This window comes from Carettochelys insculpta, chromosome 1, assembly GCF_033958435.1.
Source record: "Carettochelys insculpta isolate YL-2023 chromosome 1, ASM3395843v1, whole genome shotgun sequence".
Classification (NCBI taxonomy): domain Eukaryota; kingdom Metazoa; phylum Chordata; order Testudines; family Carettochelyidae; genus Carettochelys; species Carettochelys insculpta.
Window position 1 is genome coordinate 321,250,958 of NC_134137.1, and position 21,247 is coordinate 321,272,204.

A 21,247-nucleotide genomic window follows, 5' to 3' on the forward strand; every position below is an offset into this window, starting at 1 on the left:
GGGAGGGGCTGTGGGTGCTGCTTCAGAGCCACAGGAGGATGGCAGTAGCCAGAGTCCCACCTACAGCCAGCCACTCTCTTATTGGTGAATTGGACTGGGGCATATCATCTTATTTGTACCTTTGCTGATAGGGAAAGGAAGAGTTCACGAGTGAAGTACGCTCTGTAGCTTGTTTTAACTCATACGTATGTGCCGACATCAAATAAAGATCCCATCCCCATCCACAGGGTACAGTAGTAACACATTGCAAATCATATTTGTTGTGCAGGCCCAGACAGAGCATAAACCTGGCTTAGCAGGAGACTTGAGAAAGGCCCCCAAGGCTGACTAACCCAGTTTTGAGCAGGGGGTTGGACTTGGTGACCCCCTGAGGTGTCTTCCAACCCTATGATTCTATGGAAGTAGGATGGTCTTTATAGGCCTGAGTCAACTGAAATCAATGGGAATTTTGGAACAAACTAAATCCCAAAAAAGTAAAAAGCTTAAATTGTTTAAAAAAAAAAAAACCACCCTAAATTGTATGCTTTTATGAGAGCATAAGGAGTTCCCCACCATCCATATCACAGCTCTGCTGATGGAAAGGAGGAATTCCATCGTCCAGAGACTTTAGATAAGAGGCCGATCGCTATCAATAGCTCTGGCACAACTTAACGGTAAGATTTTGAAAAAAGGCAGTCATATAGAGAATAGACCATGTTAATATTCTAAGAATTGAAACATGGCACTTGGTGACAGTGCTACTGTTCTGCTTCTGAAAAAGAAATCACAAATGAAAACACTGAATACATGTTAAAATAAACTTTATTAAGATGATAAATATAAAGAAAGGTCTGTCAGAAACGAATAGCAATCATCTTTAGCAAAAAATACAAAATGTACATTTGTCTGCCTCAAATTATATCAGTCTTTGAAGAACCTTTACATAAACTGGTATGGCTATGTAGTTTATAACGTTGCTCAAATAGTCTATTAGAGAGACAAAGGGTGGGGGGATAATATCTTTTACTGCCCCAACTTCAGTTGGCGAAAGAGACAAGCTTTCAAGCTTACACAGAGCTCTTTGTCAGGTCTGCCCTCATTGAATTTATACCAAGGATGATTTAGGCCCTCAGTGGAAGATGATGTCACAGTTAGTGATCTGCAGCATCCAAAGTAAAAGAAAAAAAAATTTATATTTTTGAACATGATTCTAATTTTCCCTGTCAAAGGACTAGTGAAATATTCTCTGTGGCTATGTCTATGCAGCAGCCTTATTTCAAAATAAACTATTCCACAATATCTTCTTTTGAAATAATGCTGCTACACACAAAATGCATTTTGAAATCGCACTTAGCTATTTTGAAATACATCGCCTACACACAAAAAGCCTATTTTGAAATAGAGCCATTGGACACACTGGCTACGTCTACACGTGAAGCCAACATCGAAATAGGCTATTTCAATGAATAACGTCTACACGTCCTCCAGGGCTGGCAACGTCGATGTTCAACTTCAACGTTGCACAGCACCACATCGAAATAGGCGCTGCGAGGGAACGTCTACACGCCAAAGTAGCACACATCGAAATAAGGGTGCCAGGCACAGCTGCAGACAGGGTCACAGGGCGGACTCAACAGCAAGCCGCTCCCTTAAAGGGCCCCTCCCAGACACAGTTGCACTAAACAACACAAGATACACAGAGCCGACAACTGGTTGCAGACCCTGTGCCTGCAGCATGGATCCCCAGCTGCCGCAGCAGCAGCCAGAAGCCCTGGGCTAAGGGCTGCTGCCCACGGTGACCATAGAGCCCCGCAGGGGCTGGAGAGAGAGCATCTCTCAACCCCCCAGCTGATGGCCGCCATGGAGGACCTGGCAATTTCGACATTGCGGGACACGGATCGTCTACACGGTCCCTACTTCGACGTTGAACGTCGAAGTAGGGCGCTATTCCGATCCCCTCATGAGGTTAGCGACTTCAACGTCTCGCCGCCTAACGTCGAAGTTAACTTCGAAATAGCGCCCGACGCATGTAGCCGCAACGGGCGCTATTTCGAAGTTAGTGCCGCTACTTCAAAGTAGCATGCACGTGTAGACACAGCTACTGTGGCTTATTTCAAAATAGGCTCTATTCCCTGTTGACACATCCCTTATTTTGAAAGAAGCGCTATTTCTTGTGGCATGAAGTTCACAAATTTTGAAATAAGCCAACAGTTATTTTGAAATTATTTTGAAATAGTGGTTGTGTTGCGTAGACTCTAGGTTATTTATTTTGAAATAACTGTGCTGTGTAGACCTACCCTGACTGACCCAGATTCTAAGGGAGTTACAAATATTGTTACTTTTCCCCCTCCTGAATGGTTCCTGCTTACACTTCAAAAGTTCAAAGAGGAGTGTCTGTGTAGATATAGTTTATATATGTTACATGGAATGTTAAGAATCTTTTTATTGAAGATCCTCTTTACTAAGGCACCATACAATTCACTAGCTCTAACTGTGCTTTAAAGATACTATATATATGCAGAAAGAGAGCTGATACAATGGACCAGTGCACTTTTGGCATAACATTATCCTGAAGGAGGAATAATTGCCAGATGCAGATGAAGACTACTAGGTTCAGGAGAATAGTGCTAGGTGACAGCAAAAGGAAGAGATGTTATCTGCCCATGGGCATACAGGGTTGAGGTCTAGTGGCCTGAATAAGTCATTGGGAACCAGGAGCTCTTGCATGTTAATCCAAGCTCTGCCGCAGAGCACTGTGTGACTAACAAGGAAGGCACTTAACGCTCTTTGTCACAGTTTCCTCACCTATAAAACGAGTGATAAACGTTGTGAGGTTATTTACATAAGGCCAAATCACTGTCCCTTCTCAGGCTGGTCTCTCCTCATTAGGTAGATATTCTCCCTCCCCACCGTACTGTAAAAGAGCCTTAATACAGACTTTTTTTCGTATCACGGTCACTGATGTGTGACACTGTGAGTGGCTTGGGCTGGTAGCCCAGCTTCCTGGGAAGGTACGCCGGTGGCTAGCCCGAGCACTGTGGTCACACGGCTCTTGTTACTGAGTTAGCCCAAGCAGAGCCAGCGTGTGTCTGTTTGCCCATGCTGGGACTCACACTTCCTGGCTCTGGTGCTGGCACATGCTATCTTGCGAGGGATTGACAGGGGGGTTTCACAGTAGGTCCAGCCCAGCATTCCTTTTGCACTGAAAACCCCCACTGCAGTGAATGGAGTTTTGGTTATGAGAGAAACAGGACAGTGAGCTCTCTGTGCAGACTGATTTAATGGAGGGGGTCCCAAACTCACAGCCTGGGGGGCCATCTGCAGCCTCAGCAGTTCCACAATCCAGCCTGCACACGGCTGCTGGCAAGCGAATCCCTGTGGGCCTTCCCCAAGTCCGGCACCTGCTCTGCCTCCGCCCCATCGCTGCTCCGCCCTCTCCCTGCCACTGCACTGCTTTAACCGAGCCCCGCCCCTGAGGGATGCAGCCTCAGGGATTACTGGCGTGGGGCAGCAGCGGAGGTCGGCTCCCCCGACACTCACTGCGGGGGTGTGGAACAGTACAGCAGCCTCTGCACCGCTGCCGTCTCCCGGGCCTGCCCAGTTGCTTCGCTTCACCATGGCAGTGGGCGGGGGAGGGCCCCTGCTCCAGCGCAGGCTGGCTTGGGAGATCACAGCGGAGCAGGCTGCTCAGTAGCTCACTTCCCCATGGCTCTTGCCACTGTGGTGAGTGCAGAGGGGCCCATTCAGGGCCCTGGAGGCTAACCTGAGTATGGGGACCATCCCACCCATAGGATGGCTGTGACGGCTGTCGTGGGAGGCCTGGGGTGGCCGTCCCAAACCATTCTGTGGGACTGGAGGGCTCTGCACACATCTTCCCAGGCTACAGGGATGTGCCAGCAGTGGCACAGAGCTCACAGCCAGAAGCCACTCTAGACCTAGCCAGTGGTGGCACTAAGGGCCTGGAGGTTGGGGGGTGGGGCTTTAAATTGGCTGTGGGGCAGTGGGGCCAAGAGACACATGGCGGGGGGAGCACATCAAGACCTCACCCAGAGCCCTGCCAGAGTGGGATGCTGCTGGGCCACCAGGCGGATTTGAGGACTACCACGGACCCTAAGGTAAATTGAGTTTGAGACCCCTGGTTTAAAACATGACAAGAATTCTAACTCTCACTGCAGTGACAGGTAGGACGCTGCCGAGGGCACACAGGTTCAGAACAGAACAGCAAAATGAACTACTTAATGTGCCTCAACGGGGTAAGGACACATCACCTGAGTCTCCTCACACTCACAGCTGTAGCAAGGCAGGGATTCCCCCCGACCTCATGCAGGGCTCAGGGTGAGGAGAATCAAGCTTGCAGCGCTTCCTCCCATTGTGATTCAAGTCCGCTTTTACCACGTTGATTGAAATATCTTGTTATCTATGCATTTCTTAGCTTGTCTGGCACATAGCAGACCTATCATGGCAAGAGCGACAGCTCAACATCTGAATGTTTAGTTGTTGTCATGTTTCTTTCTTCCCTCTCTTTCTGATTTTGACTTTTCCTCTCAGCTTAATTATATATCCAGTGATTGAATTATCCAGTGACAGCTGCTTCAAGTGATCACAACTCATTAAATGACAGCTGCGTTGTTTTTAATACAAATGGATTGGTTTCCAAGGTCCTGGGCAAATTGAACAGCAGATGAAATAACCAATGGCAGACTGAAATAACCCATGGCTGCTGCATGTCAGAACGAATCTGCCCCTTGTTAGGAGGCCACAGGCTGTCTGGCTAACACTATTAAAGACATCATTTAAAATGATTAAAGACATCTATTGGGGATGGTCTAGACCTGCAGTGTCCAATACGCTTCCTGTTTGCCACATGTGGCGAACTGGACACTGCAGTGTGGCAAAGTGGCTCCTTGGGCCTGCACACCTGGTCTGCGCATGCAGCCCACCACTTGGTGGGACAAGCGCATGGTGGCAGTGGTGGAAGCGGTTCCCCTTCTGGCTCGCAGCGTGGCTCCAGGCATGGCCCGAGACAGTGGATCCAGTGATTTTTTTCAGGGATAAGGGGCTAGTGACAGAGGGGTTTTTGCTGGCAGAACCACATATACGCTGCTTGTCTTCTGCTATGAGTATGAAAATGAGCCTCACATATATGCAAATGAGCAGCCATCTGCAATTTCGTAAGCCCTCATTTGCAACCTGCTGCCGGCAGTTGGACTGAATCTAGACACAGCCCTAGTGTTCTATGACTTTACGATCATTTCCCTTTTTCCAGGTCAGAGTGCCTACTGGGTCTCATGGTTTTGTCTTCTCCAGTCCTTGCCTCGACAGCCAATGATGCACAGTGCTGTACCAGACGTTGGCGACAGCTGCAAGAAAATATTTGCTACAGGGAGCTAATCCCCAACTTCTGATTAGCCATTAGTAACATTTTGATTTGCCGTTATTAACCAGCTCTAAACAGGTTAAGTTCTCACAGTGTGTAACATTCCTATTCCAATTTAGGCCGGAGAGTGCTGTTGGCTCCTGACCAGAGGTGGTCAGCTATTTTCCCTATATGCTTCTTCATAACTTTGAGATGATTCTCATGGAGGAGGGTCTGCGTTAAGTACTTCTCTCGTTTGATCTTGCTCTTCGTCTTTTGTGACACGTCCGGAATTGTGTATGAAACGGTGAACTTCACACAGTATACGATATGCTAGGGGAGGAGATAATCAAGAATGTCAGTCATGCAGAATAGGATGTTATTATTACTAACGAGGAGAAGACAGCCTTGGCTATCACACAGGCGCCATTCCCAAAGTCAAGCCTCGGGGGAATAGAAAAGCCAAAGATGATAAGAGAGTTAGATTGGATTGGACAGAGAACTGGTGTTGGTAACTGGTCACAAACCCCACTGATAACTGGACCTGGTGATATTTTGAATCAGAAAAGGTCGCAGCCATGCTTGTAGCTGTGTCCATACTGCACACGAGCTCAATGGATAGTCTAGGCTTCAGGAGTGCTTGGGTGGGTGTCTGAGCTGCACTGTCGTGGGGGAGTTCTGTGGGCAGCAAATGGAAAGCATGTGCTGTGGCAAGGAGCTGCGTGTGTTTGGGATTATGGTATGTGTTGACCGCGCTGCTGTGTGGCAATTGTGCCTGGGCGAGTGCGCTGGGAGAGTGGTGTTGATTTGTGTGCGGGATGAATAAATGCGTGTGCTGTGATGTGGCAATCCACCATCTGCACAATCTCCCTCTCTGTGTCGGGATGCACATGTGGTAATCTAACAGCTGCAAACGTACATTCATTAGAGCAGAGCCTTTTTCCACTTCTGACATACAAAATTTCCCTTCAGTTTTTTAAGTTCCCAAACTAAGGAGCTGCTAAATACATAGGGTCAAATCCTCCACTGGTGTAAACTGGCATAGCTTCATTTCTCTATACAAAGATAAGCTGATTAATACTAATCAAGCATGTGGCCCATAATATTCAGCATTGCTCACACAATCAAATGAATAATAATTTTGAGAGAAGAGCAAAATTAATTGCAAACTGAGGGGTTTTTAATTGAAGGGAAGCCTAAGATGATATAAAAAATATCAAGACCACATGTACTAACCTCCATGACAATGATGAATGCCAACTTGGCTGCAATCACATGCCAATAATATATGTTGTGTTCATATTGATGTTGGTGCCCAGGAGGGTATCGGAAATCACGATATCTGAAGACAGTTTAGAAAAGCCAAGAAATAATTTCAATAACCTCTGCAGTAATGCACTGTGGCCGGGGATAGGGCAAAATATATCACAAGTAATATAGCCTAGACATTACACAACTAAAATGATGGTAAATTTTACATCTACGGAATAAGCTGAACTTACTGAAATACATGTTTTCATTATACCAAAGACATATTTAAATCACCTTTATATTATTTTGAATAATGTATTATTAATTATTGAGGGAATATATTCACCAAAGATTTAGAAAGCTCAATGTTTTATTTTACCTTTTGACTATTCTGGAGGCTAGCTGAGTCTTAACATTACTAAAGAGATTTTTATAAACAAAATTAAGGCATTTTCTTATGGTTTCCTTTCCAACAACAAGAACAATTATTTTACACTTGCCTGCATGTTGTTTGGTTGCCAAACCAGGGAGGTGAACCTGGTTTGCTTTCACTTTTGAAGTCAGATATGTCAAAGACAGAAAGTGTATTGTTGATATATCCTTTCATGGTGTAAGTGCTGTGATCCCCATAGGGAGGAACTGAGAAGGACCAGTAATAAACCAAACGAGGAATCATGTCAGATGTAAAAGCAATGATCATTGCCTGTATTTTGGAAGAAGATGACAAAAAGGGAACAATATTTAACTGGCAGTCTATATACGTATAAAAGTTTCCATGCATTTTAGATTGCAACAAATATGCATTACTTCACTAAAATCAGAAATTCTCACTTTTCCATTCAGTGGTTCTCCCTGCACTAGATCTGTAGTCATTCAACAGCACAAAACAATTTCTCTGGAATGAGCACTCTATATAGTTTCTAAATTACATATTTTGTGAAGGACGTTTCCAAAAAGTTATGCAGTTAAATTTTTTTTCCTTGCAGCCACTCTCAAGGGGTCAGCAACCAAATTAAATATACAGTAGTGTACATTCCACTATTTTTCTGATTGAGACCTGCTCACCCCATATTTTACTGCCTGATGTAAACTGTAAAATGACACATACTCATAACTCTACCACTACAAATAAATTAAATGACACAAGGAACATTTTAAAGACAATTTGAACATACAATGCTACAGATCATTCACATATAACGTGCAAAATACTCCTTAGAGGTCATGACCAGCCCAAAGTCACTTCTGCAGCTGCTGGCTCAGAGATTCTATGTAAGCAGGTGTTGAAACAGCTCCAGATGCCAAGACAGTATTTTCCCACTTGGCAGCAGCTGCTTAATACCAGTTCATGTATTACATGGCCTCTTATTGCCATCCAGTTCCAAAAAGTTTCCATATTTCACTCCCAGAGTGAAATGCTAGAATCTGTGTGTGGGAATCAGGCCTGTGTTTTTGAGGGGTGGTTAAAACCGTGATTCATGAAGGCCTCCATTTCTAGAAGAGTCATATATTCCAATACCAAAACAGACCATTGTGATAATTTAATACAGGTTGAACCTCTCTAGTTCGGCACCCTTGGGACCTGACCAGCGGTGAATGAGAGAATTTGCCAAACCATGGAAGGTTAATATTGTCTAGCAGCATTACCAAAACTTCCACTGCATACTGGGCTGTCAGAAGACATTTATGGGCAAATTAGAACTAAATAACAGCACAGAACACTGAGAGCCAGGACTGGTGGCTGTAAACAAACTTTATGGGACAATGGGAAACTTGGCCACACCCGAGAGGACATCCAGCTAACTAAAATCATGCTGGATCACAGATGTTGCTGGACGAGAGAGGTTCAACCCGTACAACATTCTGTACAACACAGGCACTAGAATGTCTTCAGAATAATGCATAGAGCAGATCTCTTGGAAAAAACGCCCAATGAACAGGCTTTAAATTTACTTTAAAATTAGTTATTTTTACCATAGAAATTCTCTCCAAAGCGGAAAGTTAGAACAAAAATGCATGATATTAACAAGTGTTCTAAATGTCAGCGACAAGGGGGGAACCTGACAGGTACATTACCCAGTTTGTAACATAAGTAAAAGAACAAACATTTTAGTTAAATATAATTTTATAATATTCATTAGAACCTATGGCTTAGGTAGCAGCAGACCATACTAGCTACTAGGAATCACAAGGTAAGGGTAAGAAAGCTTAACTCTCTTTTCCCCTTGAAGCAAATAATGTTGCTGCTTTTCCTAAGCATCACAATATTTTGGGGTATAATATTTATGTAGCTTAATAACTTTTTTTTTACTGATTTTTTGCAAGGCCCCAGTTTTCACATAATCTGAAATCTGAATCCAGTTTCTCTTCTTCACCTCGAGCAGAATGATCTCCAGATGTGTGCAGAGCTATAAGGTCAGAAACACGAAAGCTAATTCTACTGTGTCGTCTAAAAGGAAACTTTTCTCCTTTGAACTGTGGGCTGGTTTTTAGAGTGTCGTGCTGGAAAAGTATAAACCGAGAGTGGTCTCCGTTTACTAAGCAACACTGAACACAGTTTTTCATTTATACCATAACAAATTAAAATCGGTCTTCAAATCAACACCAGATGCTTTGGCATGGTGCAATAGCAGCTCGGCTGCTTGAACTACAAGTCTGAAAACTGACAGTTTTACACAAAAAGTTTCTTGTAGTCTTGCAGGTGTTGCAAATGTAACATATGCAGTGAGGAAGAATACTTGGTGTCTTGGGCTGTAACAAATATCATAGGGGTAGCCAGGTTATTCTGCATCTGCAAAAACAATGAGAAGTCCTGGGGTATCTTATAGACTTACAGACATATTGGAGCACAAGTTTTCGTCAGCAAAGACCTACTTTGTCAGATGCATTGGAGTAGAAATTACAGAGGCAGGTATAAATATTAGGTATGTGAAAAGAAGGGAGTACCAATCACAAGGAAGGCCATACCTAATGAGGTGAATTCAGCCAGGGAGGATGTGGCCCACTTCCAGCAACTAATGTGGCGGTGTGACCACCAAGAGAGGAGAAACTGCTTTTATAGTTGGCCAGCCATTTCCAGTCTGTTCAAACCCAAATAGATGGTATCAAATGTGCAAATTAATTGTAGCTCTGCAGTTTCTCTTTACTGTCTGTTTTTGAGGTGTTTTAGTTGCAGGATGGCTACTTTTAAATCTGCTACTGAGTGTCCAGGGAGAAGGTTATATAAGGATAGCACTGAGCAGAGAATACCAGATAGCGCCCAGTGCTCCTCAAAGGCCAAGAGGAACACTGCCTAGAGGAACTTTGTCTGGATGTCTGAATGGACAAGGGAACAGAAAAAGGATGCACAGTTGCATGGGGAACAGAAATAGGACTCTTCTGCCCCATATACACACATCCAGCTGCCTCCTTCTGGTGTGATGGATGGCTCTCTTTGCCAGTGCCAGGAGAAGACTGATGAGAGAATGTATCGTGACTTTCTGGGGCCATGGACAGGATATAAGCAAATCAAGAGATGTGGGGAGAAGTGCAGGTAACAGAAGGTTCTAGAGGAGCTGGAAGAAGAGCTGCAACTGAATGCACCGTAACAGATGTGTGCCTGGGTTTCCTTCTTGCTCCAGAAAGGACAGGGGCCACGGAGTTCATGTACCATAACACTTACATGCCTGGGAAGGAGGCATCAATTAGGTTTCTCCAGTGGGCTGTGGGATGAGAATGGAATTCAGACTAGCCCTCCAGAGGTCCTTGCCCTCTTCAGGTGGTAGCAGATCCCAGCACTTGGTGCTGGCGCTGGACGTGAGAGCAAAGAAATGAATGGTATGCAGCACAAGTGTGCACAGATGTTTCCTGAGTATGATCAGAGGTGGAGGGGCTGGAAATAATGGAAGCAGCTCAAGCGGCATTTTGGGACAGATGAGGAGGCTCGTGGGGTAGGGATCACATGACAAGATACGGAGGGCTGGAGATGAGTGGAGAATACCCTCCCACAGGCCCTACTTGAGGAATTCAAGAGACTCAGGAGGCAAGGCTGTCCTCATTTCCTACAGACCATGATGGGGAGATATGTGGGATAGACAACTGGAAATGTGGGATCCAACCAGTCACTCGGATCTTGGACCAGGAAGTCGCTGACTCGGATAGTTTTGGTCTGTTGGGGGCAATCAGCAATTGAACATGTGGATGAGGACTGCGTAGTGGGAGTTCTATGAAGAGGTCCTCTCCCTAGATGGCTGCTATGGACCTAGTTGCGGAGACCAGCTTTAAAGTCTGAGGAGGTCCTGATAAGCCTTGCAGCTCAGAGAGGTCTTGGGGAGACTTGGGTGGAGAAAAAAAGAGCTGCCGAACATATCAGAGCCTCAGAGGTGGTGGAGGAAGGCAGGCACCAGCATTCTCCATGTCAGACTACGTGCACTGTAAAGGAATCTATGCACAGCCTGAAGGCATGGATCTTCCAGCAGCTGCAGACCAAAACCATTTGTTCTTCTCTGGGGGTGGAGGTTCACGCTGCTATAGTCACCCAGTGCAGACCTGGCTAGAAAATGTGAAGGATCTTCTTCTGGAGGCTAGCCAGGGTTTCCAGATGCAGGATCAGGGAGTTGAACTAGTGCTACAGCATAGGCAAGACCATATGTTTGAGCACAGGAACCCTATCTTCAAAAGAAAGGCACCAGAGCAGCCTCTGCATCTGCGTCTGCGTCTGGTCAGCCACCCTGCAGGGATGGATCAATGTCAGAAGACAGACACTCAGAGGCTACGTCTACACGTGCAGCCAACATCGAAATAGCTTATTTCGATGTTGCGACATCGAAATAGTCTATTTCAATGAATAACGTCTACACGTCCTCCAGGGCCGGCAACGTCGATGTTCAACTTCGACGTTGCTCAGCCCAACATCGAAATAGGCGCAGCGAGGGAACGTCTACACGTCAAAGTAGCACACATCGAAATAGGGATGCCAGGCACAGCTGCAGACAGGGTCACAGGGCGGACTCAACAGCCAGCCGCTCCCTTAAAGGGCCCCTCCCAGACACAGTTGCACTAAACAACACAAGATACACAGAGCTGACAACTGGTTGCAGACCCTGTGCCTGCAGCATAGATCCCCAGCTGCCGCAGAAGCAGCCAGAAGCCCTGGGCTAAGGGCTGCTGCCTACGGTGACCATAGAGCCCCGCAGGGGCTGGAGAGAGAGCATCTCTCAACCCCCCAGCTGATGGCCGCCATGGAGGACCCAGCAATTTCGACGTTGTGGGACGCGGATCGTCTACACGGTCCCTACTTCGACGTTGAACGTCGAAGTAGGGCGCTATTCCTATCTCCTCATGAGGTTAGCGACTTCGACGTCTCGCCGCCTAACGTCGAAGTTAACTTTGAAATAGTGCCCGACGCGTGTAGACGCGACGGGCGCTATTTCGAAGTTGGTGCCGCTACTTTGAAGTAACGTGCACGTGTAGACGCAGCTAGAGAGAGCAGTGGACCTGTGCCCCACTGGCTGGCCCATAGCACGGATGAGGTTGAGGTCACCTGCTACCTGTCCCTGACAACCAAACTAGACTTCTTGACTCAGATGACTCAACTGGAGTAGGCTGCTACATATATGACTTGGCAGGACTCCACCCACCATAGGTGTCCAGTATCCTGGAAAGTAAATTGTTGGCATCTGCTGACTGCATCACTTGCAAGTCTGGCTCTCTAAGCACCAACCCCATCATCCTTTAATGGAGAAGATGGAGGAAGGACTCAATAACCACAGTATAGGGCTGGCTGCACAGCGGACAGCCCTGATGCACTCCTGATAACATGGTTGGATTTCTTTTGGCGCACAACTGCCTCTTGGTTACATGTGTTTTATTATTAGATATGTGGCAAGGTGCATTTTTTCCAGTTTTTAATAATTTCAAAAAAAATCTTTGTACAGGACCACTGAACAGGCAAGGAAGCAAGCAAACAAACAAACAAACAAACTGATGCCAGCAAATATTTCTAATGATTTGAAGTATGTACAATCAACTATGAATCCTTTTTATGTTAACTTTTAGGACCATATTCACTAGTATATTCTAGCTTCTTCACACCATTCTGAAGAGTACAAATCATCCAGACACTGATGGACATTCAAGCTGCATTTACAGTTGCTTTGTTTCGCCAGGGCACCACAAAGCAACTTGAGTGTTTCTCTCTATCACTTGTCTTCCACATTTGCTCGTGAACTTCCTTTGTTCCAAAGTGTCTTGTTGTCTGCCCTCCCCTCTATGCAACTGCATACATCTGAACAGGAGTAATAGTCATTTTTTGCTATTTGTCATAACTGAAAAATGCATCTGTTGGCAGAGGCTGACAAAACTTTTCTCTTCAGGGAAACTCAACGTGAATTGTTCTCTTTCTCAATGGCTACCATTTCTGACAGAAAAAACAAGCTGACTTCTGGGCAGGTGATAGCACCATATGAAGTCAGAAGTTGCTATCTTTGCTAAGGACATCCATAGGCCTCGGTCCTGCTGAGAACAATGGAAGAGGGTGGCCCTTCTAAGAAGGACATTATATGAGGACACTCTGTGGCTCAGTTCTACGAAGAGGAAAATAGGCAGACATTTTGAAAGAGGGGAGTTGGTGGAAATTTCTGAAGGAATAGATTATATGTTAGCTTCCACTAGAGAAAAAACTCCTGAGTACTCCATAATGCAAAAAAGGCCAATTCAGTTTATGTGTAAGATTTCAATATGATTTAACTACATGGACAGTTTGAAGAATCTCTACCTCATTAATAAGACCATTCCGGGGGAAAAAGTTCTGAAACCAAGTGCTTTATTTCTTAATGACTAATTATTTACAAAATAAAAAATCAGTTATATAACACTTTAAAGACTAACAAAATAGTTTATTAGGTGATGAGTTTTCATGGGAAAGACCCACTTCTTCAGATCTGGAACTAGATCCAGATTCCAACAGATCCAGATATTTCCAGATCTGAAGAAGTGGGTCTGCCCCATGAAATCTGATAACCTAATAAATTATTTTGATAATCTTTGAAGTGCTACATGACTGCTTTTTTGTTTTGTGAAGATACAGACTAACATGGCTACCTCTCTGTAATTATTTACGTTAACTTTAACTCAGGGTGATTAATGGATTTACTTGCAATTCTCAGAAAATTCATTCCACAGTGAAAGGATAAATGCTGTAATTTCTAGGCAACTTTGCATATTTCATCCCTAACAAAGTAGTTGAATCTCTGCTTTAAGTACAGAACTGCTTAGATGCCGGGGAGATTGTAAGTTTAGGGAGGAGACAATGTATTCATCATACACAAGGGAAGCTTGGACAGATAATTTTCTCAAGATGTCACATTGGGAGACGTGAAATTGTCTTTATTTAGGCTTAGCGTTTTTGAAAGCACTTAAATGACTTTGGAGCCAAAATATCATTTTCCAAAGAGACTTAGGATGCTAGACATTTAGCTTCCTAAATGCCTATGTCACTTAAAAATAGGATTTAAGATCCTAATTGCTTAGGTATTTTTGAAAATATTATCTTGAGGCAGTCTGGGTAGTTGATACATTTTCATATTATGCATCCTCACTTGACTAGAACATTTAGAATATGCAATTTTTTATAGTTCTAAGGTCATACTTACATTAGTCACCACGGCTAGCATTGCTATTCCTTGCATGATTGGCTGCCATGCTCCTATATCTTGTGCCTTCTGTGGCACCATGCGTCTGAACTGGGTTGTAATCTTCCAGGCATCAACTCGTATTTCCAACAAATTATTGATAAGAGCCAGAAGAGGAGCCAGCGGGAATGATGCCACAAATAAAGTGACAAATCCAAACTGTATAACTGCCAAGGAGAATGTGATATACATTGGTGATGCCTTAACTCTGATATGTATATATTTACCCAGACCAGGAGAGAATACATGTTTTAATGGTTAATCAGAGACTCAATCATTCTCTCACTTTCTCTCAAATAGTAGACCTTGTGTGAAAATAGATGAAAGATGGAGAGGCCTATCAAGAATGAACAGTAGACTGTAAAAGTGTACTAGGTGTACAAAAAAGTTTCATAACTCACACATATGAACTATTGTGAACATTTAAATATCTGATTCTTTATATATCTTCTTATCTGTTGGGCTCATAAATTCACTTATGAATACAGCACTAGGCTGTAAAGCCTCTATTAAGAATAATGTGATTAGTGTTTTTGGATTGAAATCAATATGATTACAATGCCATTAAAGTATGGCTGGTGACAAAGAAATTAATTGATGATGACAATGTTCTGACCCTTGACTACTTTTTCCAGTGGATAGGACAAGAGGTGAAGGGACAACAGACCTATTCATACAGTTCCTAGCTACGGAAGCCATCTCCTCCTTGGTTGTGAACTGGATTGTTATTTATTTGATTTAAACTAACAAAGTTTTTACCTTTGCTCATTTCACACAACATTTAATCTCTATAATGCGTTTACACTATCTATGAAATTGTCAGACACTATTTGGCTGAAAACTTTTTCTTAAAAACACCTTTGGATCTAGAAAATATTTCATGTGACTCAGAACAGCACAACCGACTTACCCATTTCAAGATACTCATAGAACAGTCCAAGTTTTCCAACGGGCTGCAGATGGTAGTCCTGTTCCCAGCGTGGAACAGTCTTTTCTGATCTAGCAGCTGAGCAATATCTCCCAATTAGATTTTTAACCCAGCTATAAGTCAAGAGAAAAAGGAATGATTTGTATGGTTAGTGTACTCCACCAAAGGCTGAGCCGTTGCAAAGATCTTACTCTAGTGCTGTAGTCAACTTTGAAGTGATAAAACAGAACTACTGAAACTCCTTAGTACAAACAATGGGTCTGCTGGCACCTTTTGCAGTCACTTACAGTACTACAAAGTGGGCGAACAACACTACCTTTCTGATTTGTTAGCATTTCACACTCACTTTGCACTGTTGTATATGATTGCATTAGGAAAAAAGTCGACACAAAATTGGGCCTCAAAATATGTTCCTCTGACTGGACAGTTTTTAATTCCTCCTCCCCGAAAGCTCTTGGTCTGAAATACGAGCACCAGAATTTAGGAAAACTGATGTCACAGTTCTACCTATTTTCATCTGTTACCTTAGAATAAGGAGCAGCAGCAGATGAACTTTTAAGGGGGAAAAAAAAGATATTGTTTGCACATAAATGTACTTTATAATAAGGGAAGAGAAACTTTCCATTGTAATAAAAGAAATGCACAATCAGATATTGGCCAAATGCTTTTAAAGATTTGCTGCATGAGATGTGTTATTCCTTCAAATATATAGGAAGAATTCCTTTTTTCAGTATTTTCCCAACTTTGTGATCAAGCCAACTTCTAGTGCATCCCTCACTGTTGTATCTTGGCTTAACCAGTCCCTAAATATAGTCTGAAAAACAGGTGAACTGGGATGGAATCTGAAACCATTTAATATCAAGTAAAATGCGACAATCTCCTTCATATGCTATTCTTCCCCTTTTCTCATCTTACTCACAGTTTATGGGCCAAACTTTTGCAAACAGGAGTTCAATGGAAGCAAAAGTTTGGCCTTTCCTCCCAAATTTGTTTTTCAGGTCTCTCCCTATTTCCAGTCTTACATCTTCCTCTTGGTCTTCTCCTCTTGCACTTCCCTCCTGCTCACCAGCCACTTGCTATCAAGGTCCTAAAACTACATTCTCTAATAATCTTGTCAATATTCGGAGTTTTATCTTGTTCAAAGCAGCTTTACTTGTCGGGCAAGCATGCTCTTTGTTTCCTAATCTTTCTCCTTCATTGCCTTCAATCCATGTATTGTAGCCAGTGTGTACTGCTTGTGTCAGATTTAGATTACAAGATGTTTGAGTTAGGGATTATATTTTTCTGTATGTGTACAGCCCATAGCATTTGAGCAGTGTGCAATAAATAATAAAAACCCCAGATTAAGAAGGGGGCTTTAGGGGCTGCAGACCAGGGCTCCTGGTCCAGGAGGTCCCTGCAAAAAGATCTCTGGGTCACCAAAAGTGTAAATCTTTTTGCAGAACTGCTTTAGCCTGGCGCTGAGGGCAGGAACCAGTAGAGCCCCTGCGTTCCATCCCCTTCTGATGCGGGAAGGGGGAGGAACGCAGCTCTGCATGCTGCCTTTCCTTGTCCCCTTCTCTGCTGGGCTGGAGCTGTAAGTGCCAAAATCACCATCCATGCGCTTTCCTCACTTTCAGGGTCTAGCCCTGCAGCTCCCATTGGATGTGAATTGTGACCAATGGGAGATGCAAGAGGCGGGCCCTGCAGGCAAGCACAGAGCAGCTGACAGAGCTACCTGTTGCCACTCCTCCTCCCTGGCGCCTGCACCACCTAAGAGTAGCTGCCCCAGGAAAGTACCCTGCACCTCAACTCCCAGCCCCAGCCCTTATGCCCTTTCCCCACCATGGCTACGTCTACACGTGCACCCAACTTCGAAATAGCTTATTTCGATGTTGCGACATCGAAATAGGCTATTTCGATGAATAACGTCTACACGTCCTCCAGGGCTGGCAACGTCGATGTTCAACTTCGACGTTGCTCAGCCCAACATCGAAATAGGCACAACGAGGGAACGTCTACACGGCAAAGTAGCACACATCGAAATAAGGGAGCCAGGCACAGCTGCAGACAGGGTCACGGGGCGGACTCAACAGCAAGCCGCTCCCTTAAAGGGCCCCTCCCAGACACACTTTCATTAAACAGTGCAAGATACACAGAGCCAACAACTAGTTGCAGACCCTGTATATGCAGCACGGACCCCCAGCTGCAGCAGCAGCAGCCAGAAGCCCTGGGCTAAGGGCTGCTGCCCACGGTGACCACAGAGCCCCGCAAGGGCTGGAGAGAGAGTATCTCTCAACCCCCCAGCTGATGGCCGCCATGGAGGACCCCGCTATTTCGATGTTGCGGGACGCGGATCGTCTACACGTCCCTACTTCGATGTTGAACGTCGAAGTAGGGCGCTATTCCCATCCGCTCATGGGGTTAGCGACTTCGACGTCTCGCCGCCTAACGTCGATTTCAACTTCGAAATAGCGCCCAACACGTGTAGACGTGACGGGCGCTATTTCGAAGTTACTGCCGCTACTTCGAAGTAGTGTGCACGTGTAGACGCAGCCCATAACTCCCAACCAGACCCTGCACTCCCTCCTCAGCCTCCTGCCCTGAGCACCCTCTGGTCTCCCAACTCCTGCATAGACCCTGCACCCTCTCCCCAACTACTTCCTTGAACGCCCGCAATGCCTGTTACAGTACAGTTGCAATGATTAAAAATATCAGAATTGGGTGTACCCAGGTCTTCAAGTGCACGCAACACCAGGCCATGTTAACAATTGATCTGGGAAGGAAACACGGACCTAGGACTTGACTACTGGTTGCAATTGGTGATACAGCATGTGTAGTGATGGATATGCTTAAGTAATGGGGCTAAGCAAAATGGGGACACTCACTGGTACAAATAAAGTTAGCTAGCACAGCGAGACTTCTGGGCTATGAGCCTGAAGCAGGAAGAATGGACTACTGTAACAATTTTTAAATGCACAATACACAAAGTCAGGTCTATTGATTCTAAGGGACAGACTCTGCTCTTAGTTGCAAGAGCGTACAGTTACAGTAACTCCTCTGAAGGCAGTGGAGTTACTCTGGATTTATAAACAACAAGAAGTCCTGTGGCACCTTACAGACTGACAGAAATTTTGGAGAATAAGCTTTCATGGGCAAAGATCCGCTTCATCTGATGAAGTAGGTCTTTGCCAATCAAAGCTTATGCTTCAAAATTTCTGTCAGTCTGTAAGGTGCCACAAGACTTCTTGTGTTTTTGAACATACAGACTAACATGTCTACCTCTCTGATAACTTGTCACCATACAAGGCTCTGGATTTACAGTTGTGTAAATGGGAATGGGATCTGGACCTAGTTTCTAGGACTCCCACCAGCATTTTTCGACATAATTGTTAGTATTTCTGATTGTGTATAATTGATAGGTGAAGAAATGTTATAAATTTCCGTTACAACTCCATCAGAGATGCATTTCCAAGAGTTTGTGCTGGTTTCTTCTCTACTCCACCCCCACTTGTTACACCTTTTCCAACTTTCCATATCTAGATCGTTCTCTGTCCTGATGAGCGCAATACTATATTATATCTTTGTTTTCAGTTATACAGAAGACATCCCGTACTGTATCATTTACATTAAACATTGCCTTCTGGGAATGTCTATCATGTGAACAGAGCTGTGAATGTCAAAATAAAACTACCAAAATATATTTGAAAAGGTGTCGTTTGAGACACTGAGGTGTAGCTGTGCTCATCTATGATTTCACAAATAACAAGCAGTCTTGTGTGAGTTCAGAGAATAACAAATTTTAGATCCTGAGCTTTCGTGGGTGAAACCTGTTTCATCACATGAGATGGCTGAAGTGCCACAGGAATGCTGGTTATTTGACACACTGTGTAAAGTGTGACATGTAACAGAAAACACTAAACTGCGGCATGCCATTTTAAGCCATAATAAGGTAAAATTTGTCAGAGTAGCCTCCAGTTTTGGGCACTCAACTTCAGACATGTTGGGCCTGATGCTCAGAGGTGTTGAGCAGCCACAACCTGAACTGAAGTCAGGGAGAACTGGGGATAGAAAGCAACATTGAAAAATCAGGCCCAGGTAGTTCAAGCTGGACACCCAAAAATGGAATCCAAATTGATGACCATGGAAATTTCTGGCTTTGGTCTCCATGTGCCTGAGCACACGCTGCTATCGAAATCTAAATTCCCAAATGCACGCTTCAAAAAGGAGAGGGAGTGGGGCCTGAACCATCAAATATTTGATCCTTTTATTTCATTAGATCCCCTTTTTAAATACGAGGTACTTACGGAAGAAGCACTTCTTGAATATTATTCCAAATTGCTTTACCTCCCATTATTATTATTAGCTGCATTGTAAGTTCAAGGAGACATCCACCTGGATCACACTAAGGGTTGAGAGAAGTACGAAAAATGCAGCATAACTCTTCTGGCAAAAGTAAAGTGTTTAATTATACATATATATATGACAGTATTTTAACCTTAAAAATAATCAAAGATGACAAATAAGACAAATCCCTTTGATAATTTAGACAAAAGGCCCAGCTGACCAAATCTGATATTGAGGTAAGTGGGCAGGACTCCAGTGAAGTCAATGGAACAATTGCTCAGATCACACAGCCTCTGTGTTGCACTGCCATTAGGAGAGTATCACTCTAGTGGAGGGGGATTCTCAGAGAGTGGAGAGTTGGTGCTGCGGATATTATACAGCCCCCTTGGTGCTGCTGATACAGGTGGTATGCACGGGAAAGGGAGTGTGGCTGTATCTTTGTTATGCCATAGTGGTCCCTTATGAATGAATAACAATCAGTGTATCCCTGAAGGGGCTGGCCCACCTCACAATTGGCCTGGAACTGGGGGAGTGCAAAGGCTACCTCTGAACTCACCTTCAGTGGTGTGCATGTCTCAGCAATACCTGAAGGTCCAGGGCTGTCTACATTCAAAATGCTACTATGGTTCTTCTCCTGGTGCAGATAATCCACCTCTTTGAGAGGTAGACTGATGGAAGAATTCCTCCTTTGACCTAGCGCTATATAGACTGGGTACTAGATCAGCATAATGACATCACTCAGGGGTGTGGATTTTTCACAGCAGTGTAGCTGGCATTGACCTACCTTCTTAGTGAAGGCCAGGCCCTCCACTAGTAACTCACACTGTTAATCAAGAAAAAAAGATACAGTATAGTGGACCCTTACCTCTTCATTTCTGTATTTTCCTAACCAATAAACGGGGTCTCCAGGGAATCCTACAAGTTTACCCTTAAAGAATGCAATGTAGAAACACGATGAATAATAGTTGACAAACTGGAATAAGAACATCTTCATGGTCAGACTGTTTTCATAATCAGTCTGTGTCCTTGGTAGTTCTGTAGTTAAAAAATACACAAAAAGGAAAATACAATTAATATCTGACCAGGTTTAGTGCCTCCTTCAAGAATATGCTTGTGTCCTGCATGCCTGAATAGAATTTACAGAATAATTTAGATTGCTTAGGGTCCCCCCAATACACTGTAGCCATTATGTTAATTATAAGACTGTTGTAAAAGGGGAAATAATTTGTTCTTTGACGCTAAAAGTAAAAGAGCAATGCTATTCTCTATCGCTCTGCTAGAAAGAGAAAACTCTAGAGATGCAGTAACAAACACAATACTTTGAACTGATGGAAATAAACAATGTTCAAATACCATCACTTTACACATCTAAAGTAGAATAGTTACTTTAATGTGATGGACTAGATGGCAAGACTAGTAATACTTGTGAGTGTTTATCTGCCTACTAACGAGAGAAAAACATCAAGCATTGGCTCAGTGATTGTATTCCATTTATTTACACAGAAGAGGCTGTTCTGTCTATAAACAATAGCTAAAGTACTTGAATGTGTTATATGGTACTGATTGGTTTTCATATTATCTTCCTTGTGTTCTCTGTTTCACAAACACAAAGCTATGAACAACTGATCTTTCGTGTTGGCTGTACAAGGATTTGCTAGGCAAAGAGTAAAATATATTTCTCTGAGAAAAGTGAAAAGCTTTATTAGAAAAATTCTAGAAGTCATTGCATGGTACAGA

At 43.9% G+C, this 21,247-nt stretch overlaps 1 protein-coding gene across 3 annotated transcripts in view; it reads right to left on the reverse strand.

The window, feature by feature from the left end:
* Positions 1–789: 789 nt before the first annotated feature.
* The window catches only part of ANO6 (anoctamin 6), a 140,025-nt gene continuing 119,567 nt past the window's right edge, over positions 790–21,247 (reverse strand). For all 3 annotated transcript variants that reach the window (XM_075014143.1, XM_075014140.1, XM_075014152.1), the window contains 7 exons: positions 20,376–20,545; positions 19,471–19,568; positions 15,167–15,297; positions 14,218–14,423; positions 7,087–7,289; positions 6,572–6,677; positions 790–5,668 (listed from right to left, as the gene is read on the reverse strand). In XM_075014143.1, coding sequence (XP_074870244.1) covers positions 5,462–5,668; positions 6,572–6,677; positions 7,087–7,289; positions 14,218–14,423; positions 15,167–15,297; positions 19,471–19,568; positions 20,376–20,545 — 1,121 coding nt within the window. In that variant the 3' untranslated portion in view covers positions 790–5,461. The remainder of the gene's footprint in view (positions 5,669–6,571; positions 6,678–7,086; positions 7,290–14,217; positions 14,424–15,166; positions 15,298–19,470; positions 19,569–20,375; positions 20,546–21,247) is intronic.